The sequence below is a fragment of the Bombina bombina genome, chromosome 5, assembly GCF_027579735.1.
Source record: "Bombina bombina isolate aBomBom1 chromosome 5, aBomBom1.pri, whole genome shotgun sequence".
Lineage (NCBI taxonomy): Eukaryota > Metazoa > Chordata > Amphibia > Anura > Bombinatoridae > Bombina > Bombina bombina.
The window spans coordinates 605,947,211-605,974,167 of NC_069503.1; the positions used below are offsets into that span (position 1 = coordinate 605,947,211).

The 26,957-nt window shown below is 41.5% G+C and overlaps 1 protein-coding gene across 1 annotated transcript in view; it reads left to right on the plus strand.

Annotated features, from left to right (window-relative positions):
* Positions 1 to 26,957, plus strand: part of SUGCT (succinyl-CoA:glutarate-CoA transferase) — a 1,111,985-nt gene that overhangs the window by 171,847 nt on the left and 913,181 nt on the right. The window contains exon 6 of the mRNA XM_053715817.1: positions 17,763 to 17,883. Within this exon, the coding sequence (XP_053571792.1) occupies positions 17,763 to 17,883 (121 nt within the window). The remainder of the gene's footprint in view (positions 1 to 17,762; positions 17,884 to 26,957) is intronic.

A 26,957-nucleotide genomic window follows, 5' to 3' on the forward strand; every position in this document is an offset into this window, starting at 1 on the left:
TTATTTCAACTGTGACAGCTTTTTGTGCTTCTTAAAGGCACAGTAGCGTTTTTTATATTGCTTGTAAATTTATTTAGAAAAGTATTTCCAAGCTTGCTAGTCTCATTGCTAGTCTGTTTAAACATGTCTGACACAGATGAATGTCTTTGTTCACTATGTTTAAAGGCCAATGTGGAGCCCAATAGAAATTTATGTACTAATTGCATTGATGCTACTTTAAATAAAAGTCAATCTTTACATGTAAAGAAATTATCACCAGACAATGAGGGGGAAGTTATGCCGACTAACTCTCCTCACGTGTCAGTACCTTCGCCTCCCGCTCAGGAGGTGCGTGATTTTGTGGCGCCAAGTACATCAGGGAGGCCCTTACAAATCACTTTGCAAGACATGGCTACTGTTATGACAGAAGTATTATCTAAATTGCCAGAATTAAGAGGCAAGCGCAATAGCTCTGGGTTAAGGACAGAGCGCGCGGATGAGGTGAGAGCCATGTCAGATACTGCGTCACAGTTTGCAGAACGTGAAGACGGAGAGCTTCATTCTGTGGGTGACGGATCTGATCCAGGGAGACTGGATTCAGAGATTTCTCATTTTAAATTTAAGCTTGAGAACCTCCGCATATTGCTAGGGGAGGTATTAGCGGCTCTGAATGATTGTAACACGGTTGCAATTCCAGAAAAATTATGTAGGTTGGATAGATACTATGCGGTACCGGTGTGTACTGACGTGTTTCCTATACCTAAAAGGCTTACAGAGATTAATAGCAAGGAGTGGGATAGACCTGGTGTGCCCTTTTCCCCTCCTCCCATATTTAGGAAAATGTTTCCTATAGACGCCACCACACAAGACTTATGGCAGACGGTCCCTAAGGTGGAGGGAGCAGTTTCTACTTTAGCTAAGCGTACCACTATCCCGGTGGAGGATAGTTGTGCCTTTTCAGATCCAATGGATAAGAAATTAGAGGGTTACCTTAAGAAAATGTTTGTTCAACAAGGTTTTATCTTACAGCCCCTTGCATGCATTGCGCCTGTCACTGCTGCGGCGGCATTCTGGTTTGAGTCTCTGGAAGAGGCCATTCGCACAGCTCCATTGGATGAAATTATGAACAAGCTTAAAACACTTAAGCTAGCTAACGCATTTGTTTCTGATGCCGTCGTACATTTAACCAAACTTACGGCTAAGAACTCGGGATTCGCCATCCAAGCGCGCAGAGCGCTATGGATTAAATCTTGGTCAGCTGACGTGACTTCTAAATCTAAATTGCTTAATATTCCTTTCAAAGGGCAGACCTTATTCGGGCCCGGCTTGAAAGAAATTATCGCTGACATTACGGGAGGTAAGGGCCATGCTCTACCTCAGGACAGGGCCAAATCAAAGGCCAAACAGTTTAATTTTCGTGCCTTTCGTAACTTCAAGGCTGGAGCAGCATCAACTTCCTCCGCTCCAAAACAGGAAGGAGCTGTTGCTCGTTACAGGCAGGGCTGGAAAGTTAACCAGTCCTGGAACAAGGGCAAGCAGGCCAAGAAACCTGCTGCTGCCTCCAAGACAGCATGAAGAGAGGGCCCCTTATCCGGAAACGGATCTAGTGGGGGGCAGACTTTCTCTCTTCGCCCAGGCTTGGGCAAGAGATGTCCAGGATCCCTGGGCGTTGGAGATCATATCTCAGGGATATCTCCTGGACTTCAAAACTTCTCCTCCACGAGGGAGATTTCATCTTTCAAGGTTATCAGCAAACCAAATAAAGAAAGAGGCGTTTCTACGCTGTGTACAAGACCTTTTACTAATGGGGGTGATCCACCCAGTTCCGCGGACGGAACACGGGCAGGGATTCTATTCAAATCTATTTGTGGTTCCCAAGAAAGAGGGAACCTTCAGACCAATCTTGGACTTAAAAATCCTAAACACATTTCTAAGAGTTCCATCATTCAAAATGGAAACTATTCGAACCATCCTTCCCATGATCCAAGAGGGTCAGTACATGACCACAGTGGATTTAAAGGATGCCTACCTTCACATACCGATTCACAAGGATCATTATCGGTACCTAAGATTTGCTTTCCTAGACAGGCATTACCAGTTTGTAGCTCTTCCCTTCGGATTAGCTACGGCTCCAAGAATCTTTACAAAAGTTCTGGGCTCACTTCTGGCGGTACTAAGACCGCGAGGCATAGCGGTGACTCCGTACCTAGACGACATTCTGATACAAGCGTCAAGTTTTCAAACTGCCAAGTCTCATACAGAGATAGTTCTGGCATTTCTGAGGTCGCATGGGTGGAAGGTGAACGTGGAAAAGAGTTCTCTATTACCACTTACAAGAGTTCCCTTTCTAGGGACTCTTATAGATTCTGTAGAGATGAAAATTTACCTGACAGAGGCCAGGTTATCAAAACTTCAAAATGCTTGCCGTGTCCTTCATTCCATTCCACGCCCGTCAGTAGCTCAGTGCATGGAAGTAATCGGCTTAATGGTAGCGGCAATGGACATAGTACCATTTGCGCGCCTGCATCTCAGACCGCTGCAATTGTGCATGCTAAGTCAGTGGAACGGGGATTACTCAGATTTGTCCCCCCTACTAAGTCTGGATCAAGAGACCAGAGATTCTCTTCTATGGTGGCTCTCTCGGCCACATCTGTCCAAGGGGATGACCTTTCGCAGGCCAGATTGGCTGGGGCACAGTCTGGAACTCCCTGAAAGCTCAGGGATTATGGACTCAGGAGGAGAAACTCCTCCCAATAAATATTCTGGAATTAAGAGCAATATTCAATGCTCTCCTAGCTTGGCCTCAGTTAGCAACTCTGAGGTTCATCAGATTTCAGTCGGACAACATCACGACTGTGGCTTACATCAACCATCAAGGGGGAACCAGAAGTTCCCTAGCGATGTTGGAAGTCTCAAAGATAATTCGCTGGGCAGAGTTTCACTCTTGCCACCTGTCAGCGATTTACATCCCAGGCGTAGAGAACTGGGAGGCGGATTTTCTAAGTCGCCAGACTTTTCATCCGGGGGAGTGGGAACTTCATCCGGAGGTCTTTGCTCAACTGATTCTTCGTTGGGGCAAACCAGATCTGGATCTCATGGCGTCTCGCCAGAACGCCAAGCTTCCTTGTTACGGATCCAGGTCCAGGGACCCGGGAGCGGTGCTGATAGATGCTCTGACAGCCCCTTGGGTCTTCAACATGGCTTATGTGTTTCCACCATTCCCGATGCTTCCTCGTTTGATTGCCAAGATCAAACAGGAGAGAGCTTCGGTGATTTTGATAGCGCCTGCGTGGCCACGCAGGACCTGGTATGCAGACCTAGTGGACATGTCGTCCTGTCCACCGTGGTCTCTGCCTCTGAGACAGGACCTTCTAATTCAGGGTCCTTTCAAACATCCAAATCTAATTTCTCTGAGGCTGACTGCATGGAGATTGAACGCTTGATTCTATCAAAGCGTGGCTTCTCGGAGTCGGTTATTGATACCTTAATACAGGCTAGGAAGCCTGTTACCAGAAAAATTTACCATAAGATATGGCGTAAATATTTATATTGGTGCGAATCCAAGAGTTACTCATGGAGTAAGGTTAGGATTCCTAGGATATTGTCTTTTCTACAAGAGGGTTTAGAAAAGGGCTTATCTGCTAGTTCGTTAAAGGGACAGATTTCTGCTCTGTCTATTCTTCTACACAAACGTCTGGCTGAAGTTCCAGACGTTCAGGCTTTTTGTCAGGCTTTAACTAGGATTAAGCCTGTGTTTAAGACTGTTGCTCCGCCGTGGAGCTTAAACTTAGTTCTTAATGTTCTTCAAGGCGTTCCATTTGAACCCCTTCATTCCATTGATATCATGCTGTTATCCTGGAAAGTTTTGTTTTTGATGGCTATTTCCTCGGCTCGAAGAGTCTCTGAGTTATCTGCCTTACATTGTGATTCTCCTTATCTGATTTTTCATTCAGACAAGGTAGTTCTGCGTACTAAACCTGGGTTCTTACCTAAGGTAGTTACTAACAGGAATATCAATCAAGAGATTGTTGTTCCATCACTGTGTCCTAACCCTTCTTCAAAGAAGGAACGACTTTTGCATAATTTGGACGTAGTCCGTGCCCTGAAGTTCTATTTGCAGGCAACTAAAGATTTTCGTCAAACTTCTTCCCTGTTTGTCGTTTACTCTGGACAGAGAAGAGGTCAAAAGGCTTCGGCTACCTCTCTCTCTTTTTGGCTTCGTAGCATAATACGTTTAGCCTATGAGACTGCTGGACAGCAGGCTCCTGAAAGGATTACAGCTCATTCTACTAGAGCTGTGGCTTCCACCTGGGCCTTTAAAAATGAGGCCTCTGTTGAACAGATTTGCAAGGCTGCGACTTGGTCTTCGCTTCACACCTTTTCAAAATTTTACAAATTTGACACTTTTGCTTCTTCGGAGGCTATTTTTGGGAGAAAGGTACTTCAGGCAGTGGTTCCTTCTGTTTAATGTTCCTGCCTTGTCCCTCCCTTCATCCGTGTACTTTAGCTTTGGTATTGGTATTCCATAAGTAATGGATGACCCGTGGACTGACTACACTTAACAAGAGAAAACATAATTTATGCTTACCTGATAAATTTATTTCTCTTGTAGTGTAGTCAGTCCACGGCCCGCCCTGTCTTTAAGGCAGACCTAAATTTTAAATTAAACTCCAGTCACCACTGCACCCTATGGTTTCTCCTTTCTCGTCTGGTTTTGGTCGAATGACTGAATATGACATGTGAGGGGAGGAGCTATGTAGAAGCTCTGCTGGGTGATCCTCTTGCAGCTTCCTGTTAGGAAGAGATATATTCCATAAGTAATGGATGACCCGTGGACTGACTACACTACAAGAGAAATAAATTTATCAGGTAAGCATAAATTATGTTTTTAAGCAACTTTCTAAATTACTCCTATTATCAAATTTTCTTCTTTCTCTTAGTATCTTTATTTAAAAAGCAAGAATGTAAGTTTTAATGCCGGGCCATTTTTGGTGAACAACCTGGGTTGTTCTTGCTGATTGGTGGATAAATTCACCCAGCAGTAAACAAGTGCTGTCCAGTTCACTGAACCAAAAATTGGCTGGCTCCTTAGCTTAGATGCCTTCTTTTTCAAATTAAGATAGCAGGAGAACAAAGAAAAATTGATAATAGGAGTAAATTCCAAAGTTGCTTAAAATTGCATGTTCTATCTGCATCGCAAAAGAATTTTTTTTGGGTTCAGTGTCCCTTTAAATGGATGCTCTGTCTTAAAGGGACAGCCAACACCAGAATTTTTGTCCCTTTTTTACCCATTCCCCAGTATTGCATAACCAACACAGTTATAATAATACACGTTTTACCTCTGTAATTAACTTGTATCTATGCCTCTGCAAACTGCTGACTCCTAGGTAACTTCACATGCGTGAGCTCAATGTTATCTATATGACACCCATGAACTAACGCCCTCTAGTGGTGAAAAACTGTAAAAATGCATTTAGATAAGATGCGGCCTTCAAGGTTTAAGAAATTAACATATGAGCCTACTTAGGTTTAGCTTTCAACTAAGAATACCATGAGAACAAAGCAGAATTGGTGATAAAAGTTAATTGGAATGTTGTTTAAAATTACATGCCCTATTTTAATCATGAGAGTTTATTTTGGACTTGACTGTTTCTTTAAAGTGACAGGGACACACAGTTTGAATGGTACAGGTGCACAAACACTGTCCCTTTAAAGGCGCAGATCACATCACGCTTGCACAGTCTTAAAGGCACAGACACACACAATGCACACAGCCTTAAATAAGCACCCAAATGTAGTGTTACAGGGACATATCATAGCATTCACAAACACATACAGTGTACTGACTTAGCATACACAGCTTTGAAGGGACGTCTCACACCACACGCACACTGTTTTAATGGTACAGGCACACACAGTATACGCATACTCAAAGGAACAGCTCACACCATGTACACTCAAATTTAAAAGGCACACTACCACAATACACATAGCTTTAAAACACACCCAAAAACACACGGACCAAACACAGCACGTATTAACAAACACATCACACACAACATTTAAGGGACAGCTCATCCCTCAAGTCTTAAAACTACAGACCCGCTCACACACACACACTCTTAAAAATCCACACTACATGCACACAGTCTTAAAGATACAAGCATACAAAAACCCAACACACACAGCCTTTAAAGGGACAGATCACTCCACATGCAGGTTGCAGTATGCAGGAAATATAAACAGCACACACATAGAAACAGCTCATACCATGTACACACGACTCACACAGCCTTAAAGGGATTGAGATAGGCCACGATACTTGCACAGCACACAGTCTTAAAGCACAATCACAATATACACAGCTTTAAAGTATTTAAGGGACAGCTCATAGCATGCACACAACACATAAGATGAGCTCATAGGAAGTAAAAGTTTAATTAGTAAAAATTGCATTATTTGATTTGTTTTGTGCAAAAAAGTTCACGTCAACCTAAAGTTATTGGTGCTGTTCCTGTGTGTGTGTGTTTTGTGTATGTTTTCCTGCACACTGTGACCTGCCCCTTTGAAATCTGTGTTTGGTGTGCATATGGAGTGATCTGTCCCTTTAAATGCTGTGTGTGTTTTGTTTGTGTATGTACCTTTAAGACTGTGTGCATGCGGTGTGGATTTTTAAGACTCTGTGTGTGTGAACCTGTAGCTTTAAGACTTGAGGGATGAGCTGCCCCTTTAAAGGGACAGTAATGTCAACATTAAACTTTCATGATTCAGATAGAACATGCAATTTTAAACAACTTTCCAATTTGCTTCTGTTATAAAATTTGCTTCATTTTCTTGGTATCTCAGGAGTGTCCACGTGTCTTTAGTACTCTATGGCAGTAGTGTTTTGCAACATTATTTGTAGCTTTGTTATACAATGTTGAAAAGCAATGTATAAAAACCTGCTGAAATGTATAAAAACATGTAGGCTGGGGGTTTCATGCAATGTATCATGCAAGTGAGCAGAACTGGCTGGCTGGGGAACGTCTGTTGGGAAAACAGGGGCTTTACATCCCAAAATATGTCTCCCCTTGTTGTTTCTGGAGATATAAACGCTGCAGTATTATTGGGAGCCCTCATCTGAACACCCATTATATTCCCTATTATATTTGTATACTTTTGTTATTTTTTTTGTGGATTTTCTAATTCTCAGAGCTGGAAATGCACACTGCAATAACGCTGGGGCAGGAGCTGTCAATCTCTCTGGTCAGACGACACTGTGAAGATTGAAATTCTCCACATAAGAGGTGGAGAACAGGTTAGGGAAGCTTGATACATCCTGACTGCAGGTTCTCTTGTGCAAACATGCAGTCAAAGGAGGAGAAGGGCTTGATAAATCAAACCCAAAGGATCTACAATATACTCATATTCCTTATCCTCTGCTGATATGGTTCAGTACTGGTTTAGTTGTCTACTGGTTGTTTGCTGGGGGATGAGTGTCTATTGGTACATATAATTTTTTAACATTTAGACATTCTATAGCCTTATTATGGGCATTTATTGTTTATATATATATATATATATATATATATATATATATATATATATATATATATATATATATATATATATATATATATATATATATTAACAGTGGATATAAAAAGTCTACACACCCCTGTTAAAATGTCAGGTTTCTGTGATGTAAAAAAATGAGACAAAGATAAATCATTTCAGAACTTTTTTCACCTTTAATGTGACCTATAAACTGTAAAACTCAATTGAAAAACAAACTGAAATCTTTTAGGTAAAGGGAAATAAAAATAAAAAAATAAAATAATATGGTTGCATAAGTGTGAACACCCTTAAACTAATACTTTATTGAACCACCTTTTGATTTTATTAAAGCACTTAGTCTTTTTGGTTATGAGTTTTTCAGCATGGCACATCTTGACTTGGCAAGATTTGCCCACTCTTCTTTGCAAAAACACTCTAAATCTGTCAGAATGCGAGGGCATCTCCTGTGCACACCCCTCTTCAGATCACCCCACGGATTTTGAATTGGATTCAGGTCTGGGCTCTGGCTGGGCCATCCCAAAACTTTAATCTTCTTCTGGTGAAGCCATTCCTTTGTTGATTTGGATGTATGCTTTAGGTCGTTGTCATGCTGAAAGATAAAGTTCCTCTTCATGTTCAGCTTTCTAGCAAAAGCCTGAAGGCTTTGTGCCAATATTGTCTGGTATTTTGAACTGTTCATTATTCCCTCTACCTTGACTAAGGCCTCAGTTCCAGCTGAAGATAAACAGCCCCAAAGCATGATGCTGACACCACCATGCTTCACTGTGGGTATGGTGTTCTTTTGTTGATATGCAGTGTTGTTTTTGCGCCAAACATATCTTTTGGAATTATGGCCAAAAAGTTCAACTTTGTTTTCATCAGACCAGAACACCTTTTACAAAATGCTTTTGGGAGACTTCAGATGTGTTTTTGCAAAATTTAGCCGGGCTTGGATGTTTTTTTTTTGTTAGAAAAGGCTTCCGTCTTGCCACTCTACCCCATAGCCCAGACATATGCAGAATACGGGCGATTAATGTCACATGTACCACACAGCCAGATATTCCTGCAGCTCCTTTAATGTTGCTGTAGGCCTCTTGGCAGCCTCCCAGACCGGTTTTCTTCTCGTCTTTTCATACATTTTGGAGGGACATCCAGTTCTTGGTAATGTCACTGTTGCACCATATTTTCTTCACTTGATGATGACTGTCTTCACTGTGTTCCATGGTATATCTAATGCCTTGGAAATTCTTTTGTACCCTTCTCCTGACTGATACCTTTTAACAATGAGATCCCTCTGATGCTTTAGAAGCTCTCTGCGAACCATGGCTTTTGCTGTAGGATGCGACTAACAAAATGTCAGGAAAGACCTACTAGAACAGCTGAACTTTATTTGGGGTTAATCAGAGGCACTTTAAATGATGACAGGTGTGTACTGACTCCTATTTAACATGATTTTGAATGTGATTGCTTAATTCTGTACACAGCTACATCCCCAGTTATAAAATGGTGTTCACACTTATGCAACCATATTATTTTAGTTTTTTATTTTTATTTCCCTTTAAGTGAAAGATTTCAGTTTGTTTTTCAATTGAGTTGAACAGTTTATAGGTCACATTAAAGGTGCAAAAAGTTCTGAAATGATTTATCTTTGTCTCATTTTTTTACATCACAGAAACCTGACATTTTAACAGGGGTGTGTAGACTTTTTATATCCACTGTATATATATATATATATATATATATAGATACATACAGTTGTATGCAAAAGTTTAGGCACCCCTGACAATTTCCATGATTTTCATTTATAAATAATTGGGTGTTTGGATCAGCAATTTGATTTTGATCTATCAAATAACTGAAGGACACAGTAATATTTCAGTAGTAAAATGAGGTTTATTGGATTAACAGAAAATGTGCAATGTGCAATATGCATCAAAACGAAATTAGACAGGTGCATACATTTGGGCACCCTTGTCATTTTTGTTGATTTGAATACCTGTAACTACCTAGCACTGATTAATTGGAACACACAATTGGTTTGGTGAGCCCAATAAGCCTTGAACTTCATAGACAGGTGCATCCAATCATGAAAAAAGGTATTTAAGGTGGCCAATTGCAAGTTGTTGTTCTCTTTGACTCTCCTCTGAAAAATTGGCAACATGGGGGCCTCAAAACAACTCTCAAATGACCTGAAAACAAAGATTGTTCAACATTATGGTTTAGGGGAAGGCTACAAAAAGCTTTTGCAGAGACTTAAGCTGTCAGTGTCCACTGTGAGGAACATAGTGAGGAAATAGAAGACCATAGGCATAGTTCTTTTTAAGGCCAGAAGTGGCAGGCCAAGTAAAATATTGGAGAGGCAAAGGATAGTGAGAACGGTCAAAAACAGCCCACAGACCACCTCCAAAGACTAACAACATCATCTTGCTGCAGATGGTGTCACTGTGCATCGTTCAACAATTCAGCACACTTTGCACAAGGAGAAGCTGTATGGGAGAGTGATGGTGAAGAAGCCTTTTCTGCACACACACCACAAACTCACTTGAGGTATGCAAACGCACATTTGGACAAGCCAGCTTCATTTTGGAAGAAGGTGCCATGGACTGATGAAACAAAGATTGAGTTATTTGGTCATAACAAGGGGCATTATGCATGGCAGCGAAAGAACACAGAGTTCCAAAACAAACACTTGCTACCCACAGTATAATTTGGTGGATATCCATCATGCTGTGGGGCTGTGTGGCCAGTGCCAGTCCTGGGAATCTTCTTAAAGTTGAGGGTTGCATGGATTCCACTCAATATCAGCAGATACTTGAGAATAATGTTGAGGAATCAGTCACAAAGTTGAAGTTACGCCGGGGCTGGATATTTCAACACTGCTCATAATCTACTCTGGAATTTATGCAGAGGAGTGAGTACAATGTTCTGGAGTGGCCATCCCAGTCCCCAGACCTGAATATCATTGAAAATCTGTGGGGTGATTTGAAGCGTCCATGCTCGGCAACAATCAAACCTAACTGAACTGGAGATGTTTTGCAAGAAGGAATGGTCCAAAATACCTTCATCCAGAATCCAGACACTCATTACAGGCTATAGGAAGCGTCTAGAGGCTGTTATTTCTTTGCTAAAGGAGGCTCTACTAAATATTGATGCAATATTTCTGTTGGGGTGCCCAAAATGTATGCACCTGTCTAATTTCGTTTTGATGCATATTGCATATTTTCTGTTAATCCAATAAACCTCATTTCACTACTGAAATATTACTGTGTCCTTCAGTTATTTGATAGATCAAAATGAAATTGCTGATCCAAACACCCAATTATTTATAAATGAAAATCATGGAAATTGTTAGGGGTGCCTAAACTTTTGCATACAACTGAGTATATATATATATATATATATATATATATATATATATATATATATATATATATATACAGTATGGCCCTGGGACAGAATCTATACATTATTCCCCTTGCTGTTTTTCACGCATCAAGTTTTTTTGTCCCGCTTAATTTTTCTGCACCTTTGGCTGTATTACGCACGTTGGGTTAGTTCACGTATGTCCTTGGTATTGTGCATGTTGGGTTCCTTATAACTGTCAGTTTTCTTGCGCGTCATTTCATATTGCTGAGTGTTATCTAGGCTTGGGATGAAATGAAGTTAAAAAATGATTTAAAGGTAAAATCCTTTTAAACTGATGAATAATACATATTGCAATGATTTCTATTAAGTAAAGCCACTGCTTAGTGCTTTTTTTGATACTACAATGAAACTGTGTAACATCCCTTTAAAGGATATGGAACCCAAACATGTTCTTTTGTGATTCAGACAAAGAATACAATTAAAAAAAAAAAAAAATGTTTTCCAATTTACTTCTATTATTACATTTGTGTTATTCCCATGATAACCTGTGTAGAAGAGATACCTAGGTAGATGTCTGAACTCTGAAGCACTACATGGCAGGGAATAGTGCTTCCATCTAGTGCTTTTGTAAATGGATAACATTCTTGCAAAACTGTTTCCATATAGTGGTCCAGACACGTGCACGCTCCAGAGCTTGTGTCACTGCTATTCAGCAAAAGATACCAAGGGAACGAAGAAAATTTGATAATAGACGTAAATTAGAAATTTGTTTAACATTGCAAAAAAAAAAAAGAATGGGTTTCATATCCCTGGCACTCAATAAAGAACAGGGCTTTGCAGTGCTGTAAAAACAATATTTCTTCTGTTATGTGTGATCAGTCCACGGGTCATCATTACTTCTGGGATATTATCTGCTCCCCTACAGGAAGTGCAAGAGGATTCACCCAGCAGAGTTGCTATATAGCTCCTCCCCTCTACGTCACCTCTAGTCATTCTCTTGCACCCAAAGACTAGATAGGAGGTGTGAGAGGACTATGGTGATTATACTTAGTTTTTATAACTTCAATCAAAAGTTTGTTATTTTACAATAGCACCGGAGCGTGTTATTACTTCTCTGGCAGAGTTTGAAGAAGAATCTACCAGAGTTTTTCTTATGATTTTAACCGGAGTAGTTAAGATCATATTGCTGTTTCTCGGCCATCTGAGGGAGGTAAAAGCTTCAGATCAGGGGACAGCGGGCAGTTGAATCTGCATTGAGGTATGTAGCAGTTTTTATTTTCTGAATGGAATTGATGAGAAAATCCTGCCATACCGTTATAATGACATGTATGTATACTCTACACTTCAGTATTCTGGGGATGGTATTTCACCGGAATTACTCTGTAAAAGTACATTAAACCTTTTAATAGGTATTTAATTCATGTTAAACGTTTTTGCTGGAATGTAGAATCGTTTGCATTTCTGAGGTACTGAGTGAATAAATATTTGGGCATTATTTTTCCACTTGGCAGTTTGCTTGTTTTGATTATGACAGTTTCGTTTCTCTCTCACTGCTGTGTGTGAGGGGGAGGGGCCGTTTTTGGCGCTCTTTGCTACGCATCAAAAATTTCCAGTCAGTTACTCTTGTATTTTCTGCATGATCCGGTTCATCTCTAACAGAACTCAGGGGTCTTCAAACTTCTTTGAAGGGAGGTAGATTCTCTCAGCAGAGCTGTGAGACTTATGTAGTGACTGTGTTTTAAAACGTTGCTCTGTGATTTTTATGTTTAAAATTTAATTAGTGTTACTTTACTAATGGGAACAAACCTTTGCTAACAAGTTGTGTTGTTTTTAAAGAGTGATGCTATAACTGTTTTTTCAGTTCATTATTTCAACTGTCATTTAATCGTTTAGTGCTTCTTTGAGGCACAGTACGTTTTTTGTTAAATAAGATTGTAACCAAGTTGCATGTTTATTGCTAGTGTGTTAAACATGTCTGATTCAGAGGAAGATACCTGTGTCATTTGTTCCAATGCCAAGGTGGAGCCCAATAGAAATTTATGTACTAACTGTATTGATGCTACTTTAAATAAAAGCCAATCTGTACAAATTGAACAAATTTCACCAAACAGCGAGGGGAGAGTTATACCGTCTAACTCGCCTCACGTGTCAGTACCTGCGTCTCCCGCCCGGGAGGTGCGTGATATTATGGCGCCTAGTACATCTGGGCAGCCATTACAGATAACATTACAAGATATGGCTACTGTTATGACTGAAGTTTTGGCTAAGTTACCAGAACTAAGAGGCAAGCGTGATCACTCTGGGGTGAGAACAGAGTGCGCTGATAATTCTAGGGCCATGTCTGATACTGCGTCACAGCTTGCAGAGCATGAGGACGGAGAGCTTCATTCTGTAGGTGACGGTTCTGATCCAAGCAGATTGGATTCAGATATTTCAAATTTTAAATTTAAATTGGAAAACCTCTGTGTATTACTAGGGGAGGTCTTAGCGGCTCTTAACGATTGTAACACTGTTGCAATACCAGAGAAAATGTGTAGGTTGGATAAATACTTTGCGGTACCGGCGAGTACTGACGTTTTTCCTATACCTAAGAGATTAACTGAAATTGTTACTAAGGAGTGGGATAGACCCGGTGTGCCGTTCTCACCCCCTCCAATATTTAGAAAGATGTTTCCAATAGACGCCACCACACGGGACTTATGGCAAACGGTCCCTAAGGTGGAGGGAGCAGTTTCTACTTTAGCTAAGCGCACCACTATCCCGGTGGAGGATAGCTGTGCTTTTTCAGATCCTATGGATAAAAAATTAGAGGGTTACCTTAAGAAAATGTTTGTTCAACAAGGTTTTATATTGCAACCCCTTGCATGCATCGCGCCGATTACGGCTGCGGCAGCATTTTGGATTGAGTCTCTGGAAGAGAACCTTAGTTCCGCTACGCTGGACGACATTACGGACAGGCTTAGAGTCCTTAAACTAGCTAATTCATTCATTTCGGAGGCCGTAGTACATTTAACCAAACTTACGGCTAAGAATTCAGGATTCGCCATTCAGGCACGTAGGGCGCTGTGGCTAAAATCCTGGTCGGCTGATGTAACTTCTAAGTCCAAATTACTTAATATACCTTTCAAGGGGCAAACTTTATTTGGGCCCGGTTTGAAAGAAATTATCGCTGACATTACAGGAGGTAAGGGCCACGCTCTACCTCAAGACAAAGCCAAAGCTAAGGCTAGACAGTCTAATTTTCGTCCCTTTCGGAATTTCAAAGCAGGTGCAGCATCAACTTCCACTGCACCAAAACAGGAAGGAGCTGTTGCTCGTTACAGACAAGGCTGGAAACCTAACCAGTCCTGGAATAAGGGCAAGCAGGCCAGAAAACCTGCTGCTGCCCCTAAGACAGCATGAACCGAGGGCCCCCGATCCGGGACCGGATCTAGTGGGGGGCAGACTCTCTCTCTTCGCCCAGGCTTGGGCAAGAGATGTCCAGGATCCCTGGGCGCTAGAGATCATATCTCAGGGATACCTTCTAGACTTCAAATTATCTCCCCCAAGAGGGAGATTTCATCTGTCAAGGTTGTCAACAAACCAAATAAAGAAAGACGCGTTTCTACGCTGTGTACAAGATCTATTATTAATGGGAGTGATCCATCCGGTTCCGCGGTCGGAACAAGGACAAGGGTTTTACTCAAACCTGTTTGTGGTTCCCAAAAAAGAGGGAACTTTCAGGCCAATCTTGGATTTAAAGATCCTAAACAAATTCCTAAGAGTTCCATCGTTCAAAATGGAAACTATTCGGACAATCTTACCCATGATCCAAAAGGGTCAATACATGACCACAGTGGATTTAAAGGATGCTTACCTTCACATACCGATTCACAAAGATCATTACCGGTATCTAAGGTTTGCCTTCTTAGACAGGCATTACCAGTTTGTAGCCCTTCCATTCGGATTGGCTACGGCTCCAAGAATCTTCACAAAGGTTCTGGGTGCCCTTCTAGCGGTTCTGAGACCGCGAGGAATTTCGGTAGCTCCGTACCTAGACGACATTCTGATACAAGCTTCAAGCTTTCAAACTGCCAAGTCTCATACAGAGTTAGTTCTGGCATTTCTAAGGTCGCATGGATGGAAAGTGAACGAAAAGAAGAGTTCTCTCTTGCCTCTCACAAGAGTTCCATTCTTGGGGACTCTTATAGATTCTGTAGAAATGAAGATTTATCTGACAGAAGACAGATTAACAAAGCTTCTAAATGTATGCCGTGTCCTTCATTCCATTCAACTCCCGTCAGTAGCTCAATGCATGGAGGTGATCGGCTTAATGGTAGCAGCAATGGACATAGTACCCTTTGCACGCCTACATCTCAGACCGCTGCAATTCTGCATGCTGAGTCAGTGGAATGGGGATTACTCAGATTTGTCCCCCACTCTGAATCTGGATCAAGAGACCAGAAACTCTCTTCTATGGTGGCTTTCTCGGCCACATTTGTCCAGGGGGATGCCGTTCAGCAGGCCGGACTGGACAATCGTAACAACAGACGCCAGCCTTCTAGGTTGGGGCGCTGTCTGGAATTCTCTGAAGGCTCAGGGACAATGGAGTCAGGAGGAAAGTCTCCTGCCAATAAACATTCTGGAATTGAGAGCAGTTCTCAATGCCCTTCTAGCTTGGCCCCAGTTAAAGACTCGGGGGTTCATCAGGTTTCAGTCGGACAACATCACGACTGTAGCTTACATCAACCATCAGGGAGGGACAAGAAGCTCCCTAGCAATGATAGAAGTATCAAAGATAATTCGCTGGGCAGAGTCTCACTCTTGCCACCTGTCAGCAATCCACATCCCGGGAGTGGAGAACTGGGAGGCGGATTTCTTGAGTCGCCAGACTCTTCATCCGGGGGAGTGGGAACTTCATCCGGAGGTCTTTGCCCAAATACTTCGACGTTGGGGCAAACCAGAGATAGATCTCATGGCGTCTCGCCAGAACGCCAAACTTCCTCGCTACGGATCCAGATCCAGGGATCCGGGAGCGGTTCTGATAGATGCTTTGACAGCACCTTGGAACTTCAGGATGGCTTATGTGTTTCCACCCTTCCCGCTGCTTCCTCGATTGATTGCCAAAATCAAACAGGAGAGAGCATCAGTGATTCTAATAGCGCCTGCATGGCCGCGCAGGACTTGGTATGCAGATCTAGTGGACATGTCATCCTGTCCGCCTTGGTCTCTACCTCTAAGACAGGACCTTCTGATTCAGGGTCCATTCAAACATCAAAGTCTAACTTCTCTGAAGCTGACTGCTTGGAAATTGAACGCTTGATTTTATCAAAACGTGGTTTTTCTGAGTCGGTTATTGATACCCTGATACAGGCTAGGAAGCCTGTTACCAGAAAGATTTACCATAAAATATGGCGTAAATACCTATACTGGTGTGAATCCAAAGATTACTCCTGGAGTAAGGTTAGGATTCCTAGGATATTGTCTTTTCTACAAGAAGGTTTAGAAAAGGGTTTATCGGCTAGCTCATTAAAGGGACAGATCTCAGCTCTGTCCATCTTGTTACACAGGCGTCTGTCAGAAAATTCAGACATCCAGGCCTTTTGTCAGGCTTTAGCTAGGATCAAGCCTGTGTTTAAAACTGTTGCTCCGCCATGGAGTTTAAACTTAGTTCTTAACGTTTTACAGGGTGTTCCGTTTGAACCCCTTCATTCCATTGATATAAAATTGTTATCTTGGAAAGTTCTATTTTTAATGGCTATTTCCTCGGCTCGAAGAGTCTCTGAGTTATCAGCCCTACATTGTGATTCTCCTTATCTGATCTTTCACTCAGACAAGGTAGTTCTGCGTACTAAACCTGGGTTCTTACCTAAGGTTGTTTCTAACAGGAATATCAATCAAGAGATTGTTGTTCCATCCTTGTGTCCAAATCCTTCTTCAAAGAAGGAACGTCTTCTACACAATCTGGATGTAGTTCGTGCCCTCAAGTTCTACTTGCAGGCAACTAAAGATTTTCGCCAAACTTCTTCCCTGTTTGTCGTTTATTCTGGACAGAGGAGAGGTCAAAAAGCTTCTGCTACCTCTCTCTCTTTTTGGCTTCGTAGCATAATACGTTTAGCCTATGAGACTGCTGGACAGCAGCCTCCTGAAAGAATTACAGCTCATTCCACTAGAGCTGTGGCTTCCACTTGGGCCTTTAAGAATGAGGCCTCTGTTGAACAGATTTGCAAGGCTGCAACTTGGTCTTCGCTTCATACTTTTTCCAAATTTTACAAATTTGACACTTTTGCTTCTTCGGAGGCTATTTTTGGGAGAAAGGTTCTTCAGGCAGTGGTTCCTTCTGTATAATGAGCCTGCCTATCCCTCCCGTCATCCGTGTACTTTTGCTTTGGTATTGGTATCCCAGAAGTAATGATGACCCGTGGACTGATCACACATAACAGAAGAAAACATATTTTATGCTTACCTGATAAATTCCTTTCTTCTGTTGTGTGATCAGTCCACGGCCCGCCCTGTTTTTTAAGGCAGGTAAATATTTTTTAAATTATAATTCAGTCACCACTACACCCTTGGCTTCTCCTTTCTCGTTGGTCTTTGGTCGAATGACTGGAGGTGACGTAGAGGGGAGGAGCTATATAGCAACTCTGCTGGGTGAATCCTCTTGCACTTCCTGTAGGGGAGCAGATAATATCCCAGAAGTAATGATGACCCGTGGACTGATCACACAACAGAAGAAAGGAATTTATCAGGTAAGCATAAATTATGTTTTTATTACTTTTAGTTAAACTGTACAGTAGTTCTATCTGGTAAATCTAACAAATGGCTGTTTTTATTGAGCTTTTGATTTCAGGTCATGTGTGTGTATTTTTTTTTTTTATTACCCCTATGTTTTTCTTTTTCAGCTTGCAAAATCATGTGACGTTTTCATCGAAAATTACATTCCTGGCAAACTTGCTGAAATGAACTTGGGTTATGAAGACATCAATAAAATAGCACCTCATATTATTTACTGCTCCATAACAGGTAAACTAATTGATATATAAGAGGATAATGTGTTTCATTTATGCTTAAAAGGAATATTACTAAAGCACAAACTCTAAAGGAGAGAATCTAGTACTTATACATAGGCACTTTTATTTGCTTCTGTTGAACATAGTTATATAAAATCTACTGTTTCTTAATTAGGAACAAGTTGGTATTATTGGGGAAATCTGTATAATGTCCTATGAAACCTAGTTTGTGAAGCGAGTTAAAGCCAACGGAAGGGAATTATAGTTTTCATTTAGATTAAAGGGACATGAAACCCAATTTTTTTCTTTCATGGTTCAGATAGATTTATTAAGCAGCAGATGCTGCATTCTACGCCCATCATTTCAGGGTCACCGTAAGACCGCTGTTCCTTAACTTCTCTGCCACCTAAATCATACGATTGGGATGATTGACACCCCCTGCAAGCGGTGAGCAGGGGCGGCATTGCACAAGCATTTCACTAGAAATGCTTGTGCAATGATAAATACCAACAGCGCACACTGTCGGCATTTAGCGAGGTTTAAGCCGACATGATTTGCTACAGCGAATCGCGTCCATTCGACCATTAATAAATCTACCCCAGAGTATTCAATTTGAACTTTTCAATGTATTTCTATTATGTAATTTGTTTTGTTCTTTTTGCATCTTTTGTTGAAAAGTATACCTAGGTAGGGTCAGAAGCTGCTAATTGGTGGCTGCACATATATGCCTGTTGCTGTGGGCTTTCAGCTAGCTCCCAGTTGTGCATTACTGCTTCTTCAACAAAGATACCAAGAGAATAAAGCAAATTAAATAATATAAGTAAATTGGAAAGTTGTTTAAAAATGTATTCTCTATCTGAATCATGAGAGAAACTTTTTGGGTTTCATGTCCTTATAATTTTAAGGGACATTAAATTCAGCTTTTACAATGTAAAAGGTCTGAATACAAATTAAGGGCCAGATTACGAGTGGAGCGCAAAATTGCGCTTTCACATGCACGATATTTGCGCTCTACTCGTAATACCAGCGCACGCAATTGAGAAAAATTTTATGGATATGCTTCCTAAATAAGATCTTCCTTATTATATGCACATTAAAGGGACACGGAAATCATACAAATTTTAACGATTCAGATAGAATACACAATAAAAGAAAAAATGTACTCCTAGTGTCAAATTACTTTGTTTAAGAGCATATCTATATATGCCCGCAGTGTGCATTATTTGAGCACAATATGGCAGCAGTGTTTGAAGCAACACTCTCTTTGTCTCATAACTGACATAGAATCTCCTCTCATTTATGTCAAGGTACATTCTAGTAGATATCTGTTTTCTTCTTGAGCCCAGTCTAATAAATGCTGCTGGGATCTACTGTGATTGGTTAAGCTTTGTTGAATGGAGCAGGTGGTGCTGCCTTTAATGATCTGTTCTGTCCGTTACGTGATTACATTTTAAAAAAAAATTATGCTATGGCTACTGATAGATTGAGGAAACAAATATTTAGACCACATCTAAAATAATAGTGAAATCATTTTTTTTTTAATGTCCCCTTAAAGGGACACTGTAACCAATTTTTTTCTTTCGTGATTCAGATTGAGCATGACATTTTAAAAAACTTTCTAATTTACTCCTATTATAAAATTTTCTTCATTCTCTTGGTATCTTTATTTGAAATGCAAGAATGTAAGTTTAGATGCCGGCCCATTTTTGGTGAACAACCTGAGTTGTCCTTGCTGATTGGTGGATAAATTCATCCACTACTAAAAAAGTGCTGTCCAGAGTACTGAACCCCAAAAAAGCTTAGATGCCTTCTTTTTCAAATAAAGATAGCAAGAGAACGAAGAAAAATTGATAATAGGAGTAAATTAGAAAGTTGCTTAAAATTGCATGCTCTTTCTGAATTACAAAAGAAAAATTTTGGGTTCAGTGTCCCTTTAAATTCCCTACTATGTAAGGCTTATTATTTTGATTTTTAACTAATAAAAGAAATCAAACTAATACGAATTACATCTGTTGGTTTCCAAGATTTTTTTTTTTAACCGAACATGTCTGTTTGCATTGTCTTGTGGGAGTGAAAATAATGCTGTTGAAAGCTCTGTGTTTAATAAATCCTGACAGCCCTGAGAGTTGAGATTGAAAAAAAATCTGTGTTATTTGGCCAGAGGAGCTACGAGTTTTTTGATCACATGATATGTTTCTTTTCATTTTTACATCATTTAAATAGCAGATGCTACTGTGATGAAAATGTAAAGGATGTAAATGGATTTTTAGATGATTGAAAATGTCTAGTTGTATTGCACTTTATAACAATACAGTTAGAGGGAAAGACTTAAAAAATATGTATTAGTCACTTGTCTACTTTTGTTTGTTGAACTGTATAAATACAGTAATAGCCTTTGCTGATGTTATACATCTTTGTGCCAGAAGCAGGCTTGTTATTGTTTTGGACAGAAGGAATATGTTTCCTCCCCGCTCCTACAGTGTTTTTGACAGTTGAGTTAAAGGGACAGTATACTGTAAAATAGTTTTTCCCTTAATGTGTTTAAAATTGCTTTTTTTACCAACTGCAGAGTAACAAATGTATGAAAATTAGCTTTTCTCCAACATAGGTGTGTCCGGTCCACGGCGTCATCCTTACTTGTGGGATATTCTCTTCCCCAACAGGAAATGGCAAAGAGCCCAGCAAAGCTGGTCACATGATCCCTCCTAGGCTCCGCCTACCCCAGTCATTCTCTTTGCCGTTGTACAGGCAACATCTCCACGGAGATGGCTTAGAGTTTTTTAGTGTTTAACTGTAGTTTTTATTATTCAATCAAGAGTTTGTTATTTTAAAATAGTGCTGGTATGTACTATTTACTCAGAAACAGAAAAGAGATGAAGAATTCTGTTTGTATGAGGAAAATGATTTTAGCAACCGTTACTAAAATCCATGGCTGTTCCACACAGGACTGTTGAGAGGAATTAACTTCAGTTGGGGGAACAGTGAGCAGTCTCTTGCTGCTTGAGGTATGACACATTCTAACAAGACGATGTAATGCTGGAAGCTGTCATTTTCCCTATGGGATCCGGTAAGCCATGTTTATTAAGATAGTAAATAAGGGCTTCACAAGGGCTTATTAAGACTGTAGACTTTTTCTGGGCTAAATCGATTCATTATTAACACATATTTAGCCTTGAGGAATCATTTAATCTGGGTATTTTGATAAGATTATATCGGCAGGCACTGTTTTAGACACCTTATTCTTTAGGGGCTTTCCCAAATCATAGGCAGAGCCTCATTTTCGCGCCGGTGTTGCGCACTTGTTTTTGAGAGGCATGACATGCAGTCGCATGTGTGAGGAGCTCTGATACATAGAAAAGACTTTCTGAAGGCGTCATTTGGTATCGTATTCCCCTTTGGGCTTGGTTGGGTCTCAGCAAAGCAGATACCAGGGACTGTAAAGGGGTTATAGTTAAAAACGGCTCCGGTTCCGTTATTTTAAGGGTTAAAGCTTCCAAATTTGGTGTGCAATACTTTTAAGGCTTTAAGACACTGTGGTGAAATTTTGGTGAATTTTGAACAATTCCTTCATATTTTTTCGCAATTGCAGTAATAAAGTGTGTTCAGTTTAAAATTTAAAGTGACAGTAACGGTTTTATTTTAAAACGTTTTTTGTACTTTGTTATCAAGTTTATGCCTGTTTATCATGTCTGAACTACCAGATAGACTGTGTTCTGAATGTGGGGAAGCCAGAGTTCCTTCTCATTTAAATAAATGTGATTTATGTGATAATGACAATGATGCCCAAGATGATTCCTCAAGTGAGGGGAGTAAGCATGGTACTGCATCATTCCCTCCTTCGTCTACACGAGTCTTGCCCACTCAGGAGGCCCCTAGTACATCTAGCGCGCCAATACTCCTTACTATGCAACAATTAACGGCTGTAATGGATAATTCTATCAAAAACATTTTAGCCAAAATGCACACTTATCAGCGTAAGCGCGACTGCTCTGTTTTAGATACTGAAGAGCATGACGACGCTGATAATAATGGTTCTGAAGGGCCCCTAAACCAGTCTGATGGGGCCAGGGAGGTTTTGTCTGAGGGAGAAATTACTGATTCAGGGAACATTTCTCAACAAGCTGAACCTGATGTGATTACGTTTAAATTTAAGTTGGAACATCTCCGCATTCTGCTTAAGGAGGTATTATCCACTCTGGATGATTGTGACAAGTTGGTCATCCCAGAGAAACTATGTAAAATGGACAAGTTCCTAGAGGTCCCGGGGCTCCCAGAAGCTTTTCCTATACCCAAGCGGGTGGCGGACATTGTAAATAAAGAATGGGAAAGGCCCGGTATTCCTTTCGTCCCTCCCCCCATATTTAAAAAATTGTTTCCTATGGTCGACCCCAGAAAGGACTTATGGCAGACAGTCCCCAAGGTCGAGGGAGCGGTTTCCACTTTAAACAAACGCACCACTATACCCATAGAAGATAGTTGTGCTTTCAAAGATCCTATGGATAAAAAATTAGAAGGTTTACTTAAAAAGATGTTTGTTCAGCAGGGTTACCTTCTACAACCAATTTCATGCATTGTCCCTGTCGCTACAGCCGCGTGTTTCTGGTTCGATGAGCTGGTAAAGGCGGTCGATAGTGATTCTCCTCCTTATGAGGAGATTATGGACAGAATCAATGCTCTCAAATTGGCTAATTCTTTCACCCTAGACGCCACTTTGCAATTGGCTAGGTTAGCGGCTAAGAATTCTGGGTTTGCTATTGTGGCGCGCAGAGCGCTTTGGTTGAAATCTTGGTCAGCTGATGCGTCTTCCAAGAACAAGCTACTTAACATTCCTTTCAAGGGGAAAACGCTGTTTGGCCCTGACTTGAAAGAGATTATCTCTGATATCACTGGGGGTAAGGGCCACGCCCTTCCTCAGGATCGGCCTTTCAAGGCCAAAAATAAACCTAATTTTCGTCCCTTTCGTAGAAACGGACCAGCCCAAAGTGCTACGTCCTCTAAGCAAGAGGGTAATACTTCTCAAGCCAAGCCAGCTTGGAGACCAATGCAAGGCTGGAACAAGGGAAAGCAGGCCAAAAAACCTGCCACTGCTACCAAGACAGCATGAAATGTTGGCCCCCGATCCGGGACCGGATCTGGTGGGGGGCAGACTCTCTCTCTTCGCTCAGGCTTGGGCAAGAGATGTTCTGGATCCTTGGGCGCTAGAAATAGTCTCCCAAGGTTATCTTCTGGAATTCAAGGGGCTTCCCCCAAGGGGGAGGTTCCACAGGTCTCAGTTGTCTTCAGACCACATAAAAAGACAGGCGTTCTTACGTTGTGTAGAAGACCTGTTATAAATGGGAGTGATTCATCCTGTTCCATTAGGAGAACAAGGGATGGGGTTCTACTCCAATCTGTTCATAGTTCCCAAAAAAGAGGGAACGTTCAGACCAATCTTAGATCTCAAGATCTTAAACAAGTTTCTCAAGGTTCCATCGTTCAAAATGGAAACCATTCGAACAATTCTTCCTTCCATCCAGGAAGGTCAATTCATGACCACGGTGGATTTAAAGGATGCGTATCTACATATTCCTATCCACAAGGAACATCATCGGTTCCTAAGGTTCGCATTCCTGGACAAGCATTACCAGTTCGTGGCGCTTCCTTTCGGATTAGCCACTGCTCCAAGGATTTTCACAAAGGTACTAGGGTCCCTTCTAGCTGTGCTAAGACCAAGGGGCATTGCTGTAGTACCTTACTTGGACGACATTCTGATTCAAGCGTCGTCCCTTCCTCAAGCAAAGGCTCACACGGACATCGTCCTGGCCTTTCTCAGATCTCACGGATGGAAAGTAAACGTGGAAAAGAGTTCTCTATCTCCGTCAACAAGGGTTCCCTTCTTGGGAACAATAATAGACTCTTTAGAAATGAGGATTTTTCTGACAGAGGCCAGAAAAACAAAACTTCTAGACTCTTGTCGGATACTTAATTCCGTTCCTCTTCCTTCCATAGCGCAGTGCATGGAAGTGATAGGTTTGATGGTAGCGGCAATGGACATAGTTCCTTTTGCGCGCATTCATCTAAGACCATTACAACTGTGCATGCTCAGTCAGTGGAATGGGGACTATACAAACTTGTCTCCGAGGATACAAGTAAATCAGAGGACCAGAGACTCACTCCGTTGGTGGCTGTCCCTGGACAACCTGTCACAAGGGATGACCTTCCGCAGACCAGAGTGGGTCATTGTCACGACCGACGCCAGTCTGATGGGCTGGGGCGCGGTCTGGGGATCCCTGAAAGCTCAGGGTCTTTGGTCTCGGGAAGAATCTCTTCTACCGATAAATATTCTGGAGCTGAGAGCGATATTCAATGCTCTCAAGGCTTGGCCTCAGCTAGCGAGGGCCAAGTTCATACGGTTTCAATCAGACAACATGACAACTGTTGCGTACATCAACCATCAGGGGGGAACAAGGAGTTCCCTGGCGATGGAAGAAGTGACCAAAATCATTCTATGGGCGGAGTCTCACTCCTGCCACCTGTCTGCTATCCACATCCCAGGAGTGGAAAATTGGGAAGCGGATTTTCTGAGTCGTCAGACATTGCATCCGGGGGAGTGGGAACTCCATCCGGAAGTCTTTGCCCAAGTCACTCAACTGTGGGGCATTCCAGACATGGATCTGATGGCCTCTCGTCAGAACTTCAAAGTTCCTTGCTACGGGTCCAGATCCAGGGATCCCAAGGCGGCTCTAGTGGATGCACTAGTAGCACCTTGGACCTTCAAACTAGCTTATGTATTCCCGCCGTTTCCTCTCATCCCCAGGCTGGTAGCCAGGATCAATCAGGAAAGGGCGTCGGTGATCTTGATAGCTCCTGCGTGGCCACGCAGGACTTGGTATGCAGATCTGGTGAATATGTCATCGGCTCCACCATGGAAGCTACCTTTGAGACAAGACCTTCTTGTTCAAGGTCCGTTCGAACATCCGAATCTGGTCTCACTCCAGCTGACTGCCTGGAGATTGAACGCTTGATCTTATCGAAGCGAGGGTTCTCAGATTCTGTTATCGATACTCTTGTTCAGGCCAGAAAGCCTGTAACTAGAAAGATTTACCACAAAATTTGGAAAAAATATATCTGTTGGTGTGAATCTAAAGGATTCCCTTGGGACAAGGTTAAGATTCCTAAGATTCTATCCTTCCTTCAAGAAGGATTGGAAAAAGGATTATCTGCAAGTTCCCTGAAGGGACAGATTTCTGCCTTGTCTGTGTTACTTCACAAAAAGCTGGCAGCCGTGCCAGATGTTCAAGCCTTTGTTCAGGCTCTGGTTAGAATCAAGCCTGTTTACAAACCTTTGACTCCTCCTTGGAGTCTCAACTTAGTTCTTTCAGTTCTTCAGGGGGTTCCGTTTGAACCCTTACATTCCGTTGATATTAAGTTATTATCTTGGAAAGTTTTGTTTTTGGTTGCAATTTCTTCTGCTAGAAGAGTTTCAGAATTATCTGCTCTGCAGTGTTCTCCTCCTTATCTGGTGTTCCATGCAGATAAGGTGGTTTTACGTACTAAACCTGGTTTTCTTCCAAAAGTTGTTTCTAACAAAAACATTAACCAGGAGATTATCGTACCTTCTCTGTGTCCGAAACCAGTTTCGAAGAAGGAACGTTTGTTGCACAATTTGGATGTTGTTCGCGCTCTAAAATTCTATTTAGATGCTACAAAGGATTTTAGACAAACATCTTCCTTGTTTGTTGTTTATTCCGGTAAAAGGAGAGGTCAAAAAGCAACTTCTACCTCTCTCTCTTTTTGGATTAAAAGCATCATCAGATTGGCTTACGAGACTGCCGGACGGCAGCCTCCTGAAAGAATCACAGCTCATTCCACTAGGGCTGTGGCTTCCACATGGGCCTTCAAGAACGAGGCTTCTGTTGATCAGATATGTAGGGCAGCGACTTGGTCTTCACTGCACACTATTACCAAATTTTACAAGTTTGATACTTTTGCTTCTTCTGAGGCTGTTTTTGGGAGAAAGGTTTTGCAAGCCGTGGTGCCTTCCATTTAGGTGACCTGATTTGCTCCCTCCCTTCATCCGTGTCCTAAAGCTTTGGTATTGGTTCCCACAAGTAAGGATGACGTCGTGGACCGGACACACCTATGTTGGAGAAAACAGAATTTATGTTTACCTGATAAATTACTTTCTCCAACGGTGTGTCCGGTCCACGGCCCGCCCTGGTTTTTTAATCAGGTCTGATAATTTATTTTCTTTAACTACAGTCACCACGGTATCATATGGTTTCTCCTATGCAAATATTCCTCCTTAACGTCGGTCGAATGACTGGGGTAGGCGGAGCCTAGGAGGGATCATGTGACCAGCTTTGCTGGGCTCTTTGCCATTTCCTGTTGGGGAAGAGAATATCCCACAAGTAAGGATGACGCCGTGGACCGGACACACCGTTGGAGAAAGTAATTTATCAGGTAAACATAAATTCTGTTTTTAAGGCTTATTTGTGTATTTTAAAGCTCTAACAAAATGGGTTGAGCTTGTAGGTATAATCAGACCTCATTACTGTATCACATTGTGTACATATCACCTGCTTCTTTATCTTATATCTGTCCATAAAACAATCACCAGTACTTGGAGAGAACAATGGAAAATTAACATTGTATTACCTTATCTCTGCTATATCCCACTGGGAGTGTAATTTCTTCTGCTGGCTGTGTTTACAAAGCTTATCTGTAGCTTGGACCTGCGGCCACAAACTTTCATAATAGGTGCGGATACCACATGCTAAATCAACTATTTCAAATGCCGATATAAGGGTAAAGGAGCTACTTGTAAACAATTTAATACACTTCAGCAGGTAAAGTGGATCATTGGGAACAAATTAAAGGGGAGAACATTTTTGAGTAAACTGTCCCTTTAAGCGTACAAGTGATGAGTTCTATAGCAGTGTCTCTGTGTTCTCAACAGCTTTTTAAGCTTTGAAGTAAGTTAATGTGTTTTTTGTTTAGGATAATGAGGTCAATGAGAACAGATACATACATGGGCAATATGATTTGCTTGTAAAGCCCTTCTGGATTTTACACACAACAAAAAGCCCCATATATGTTGTATAAACA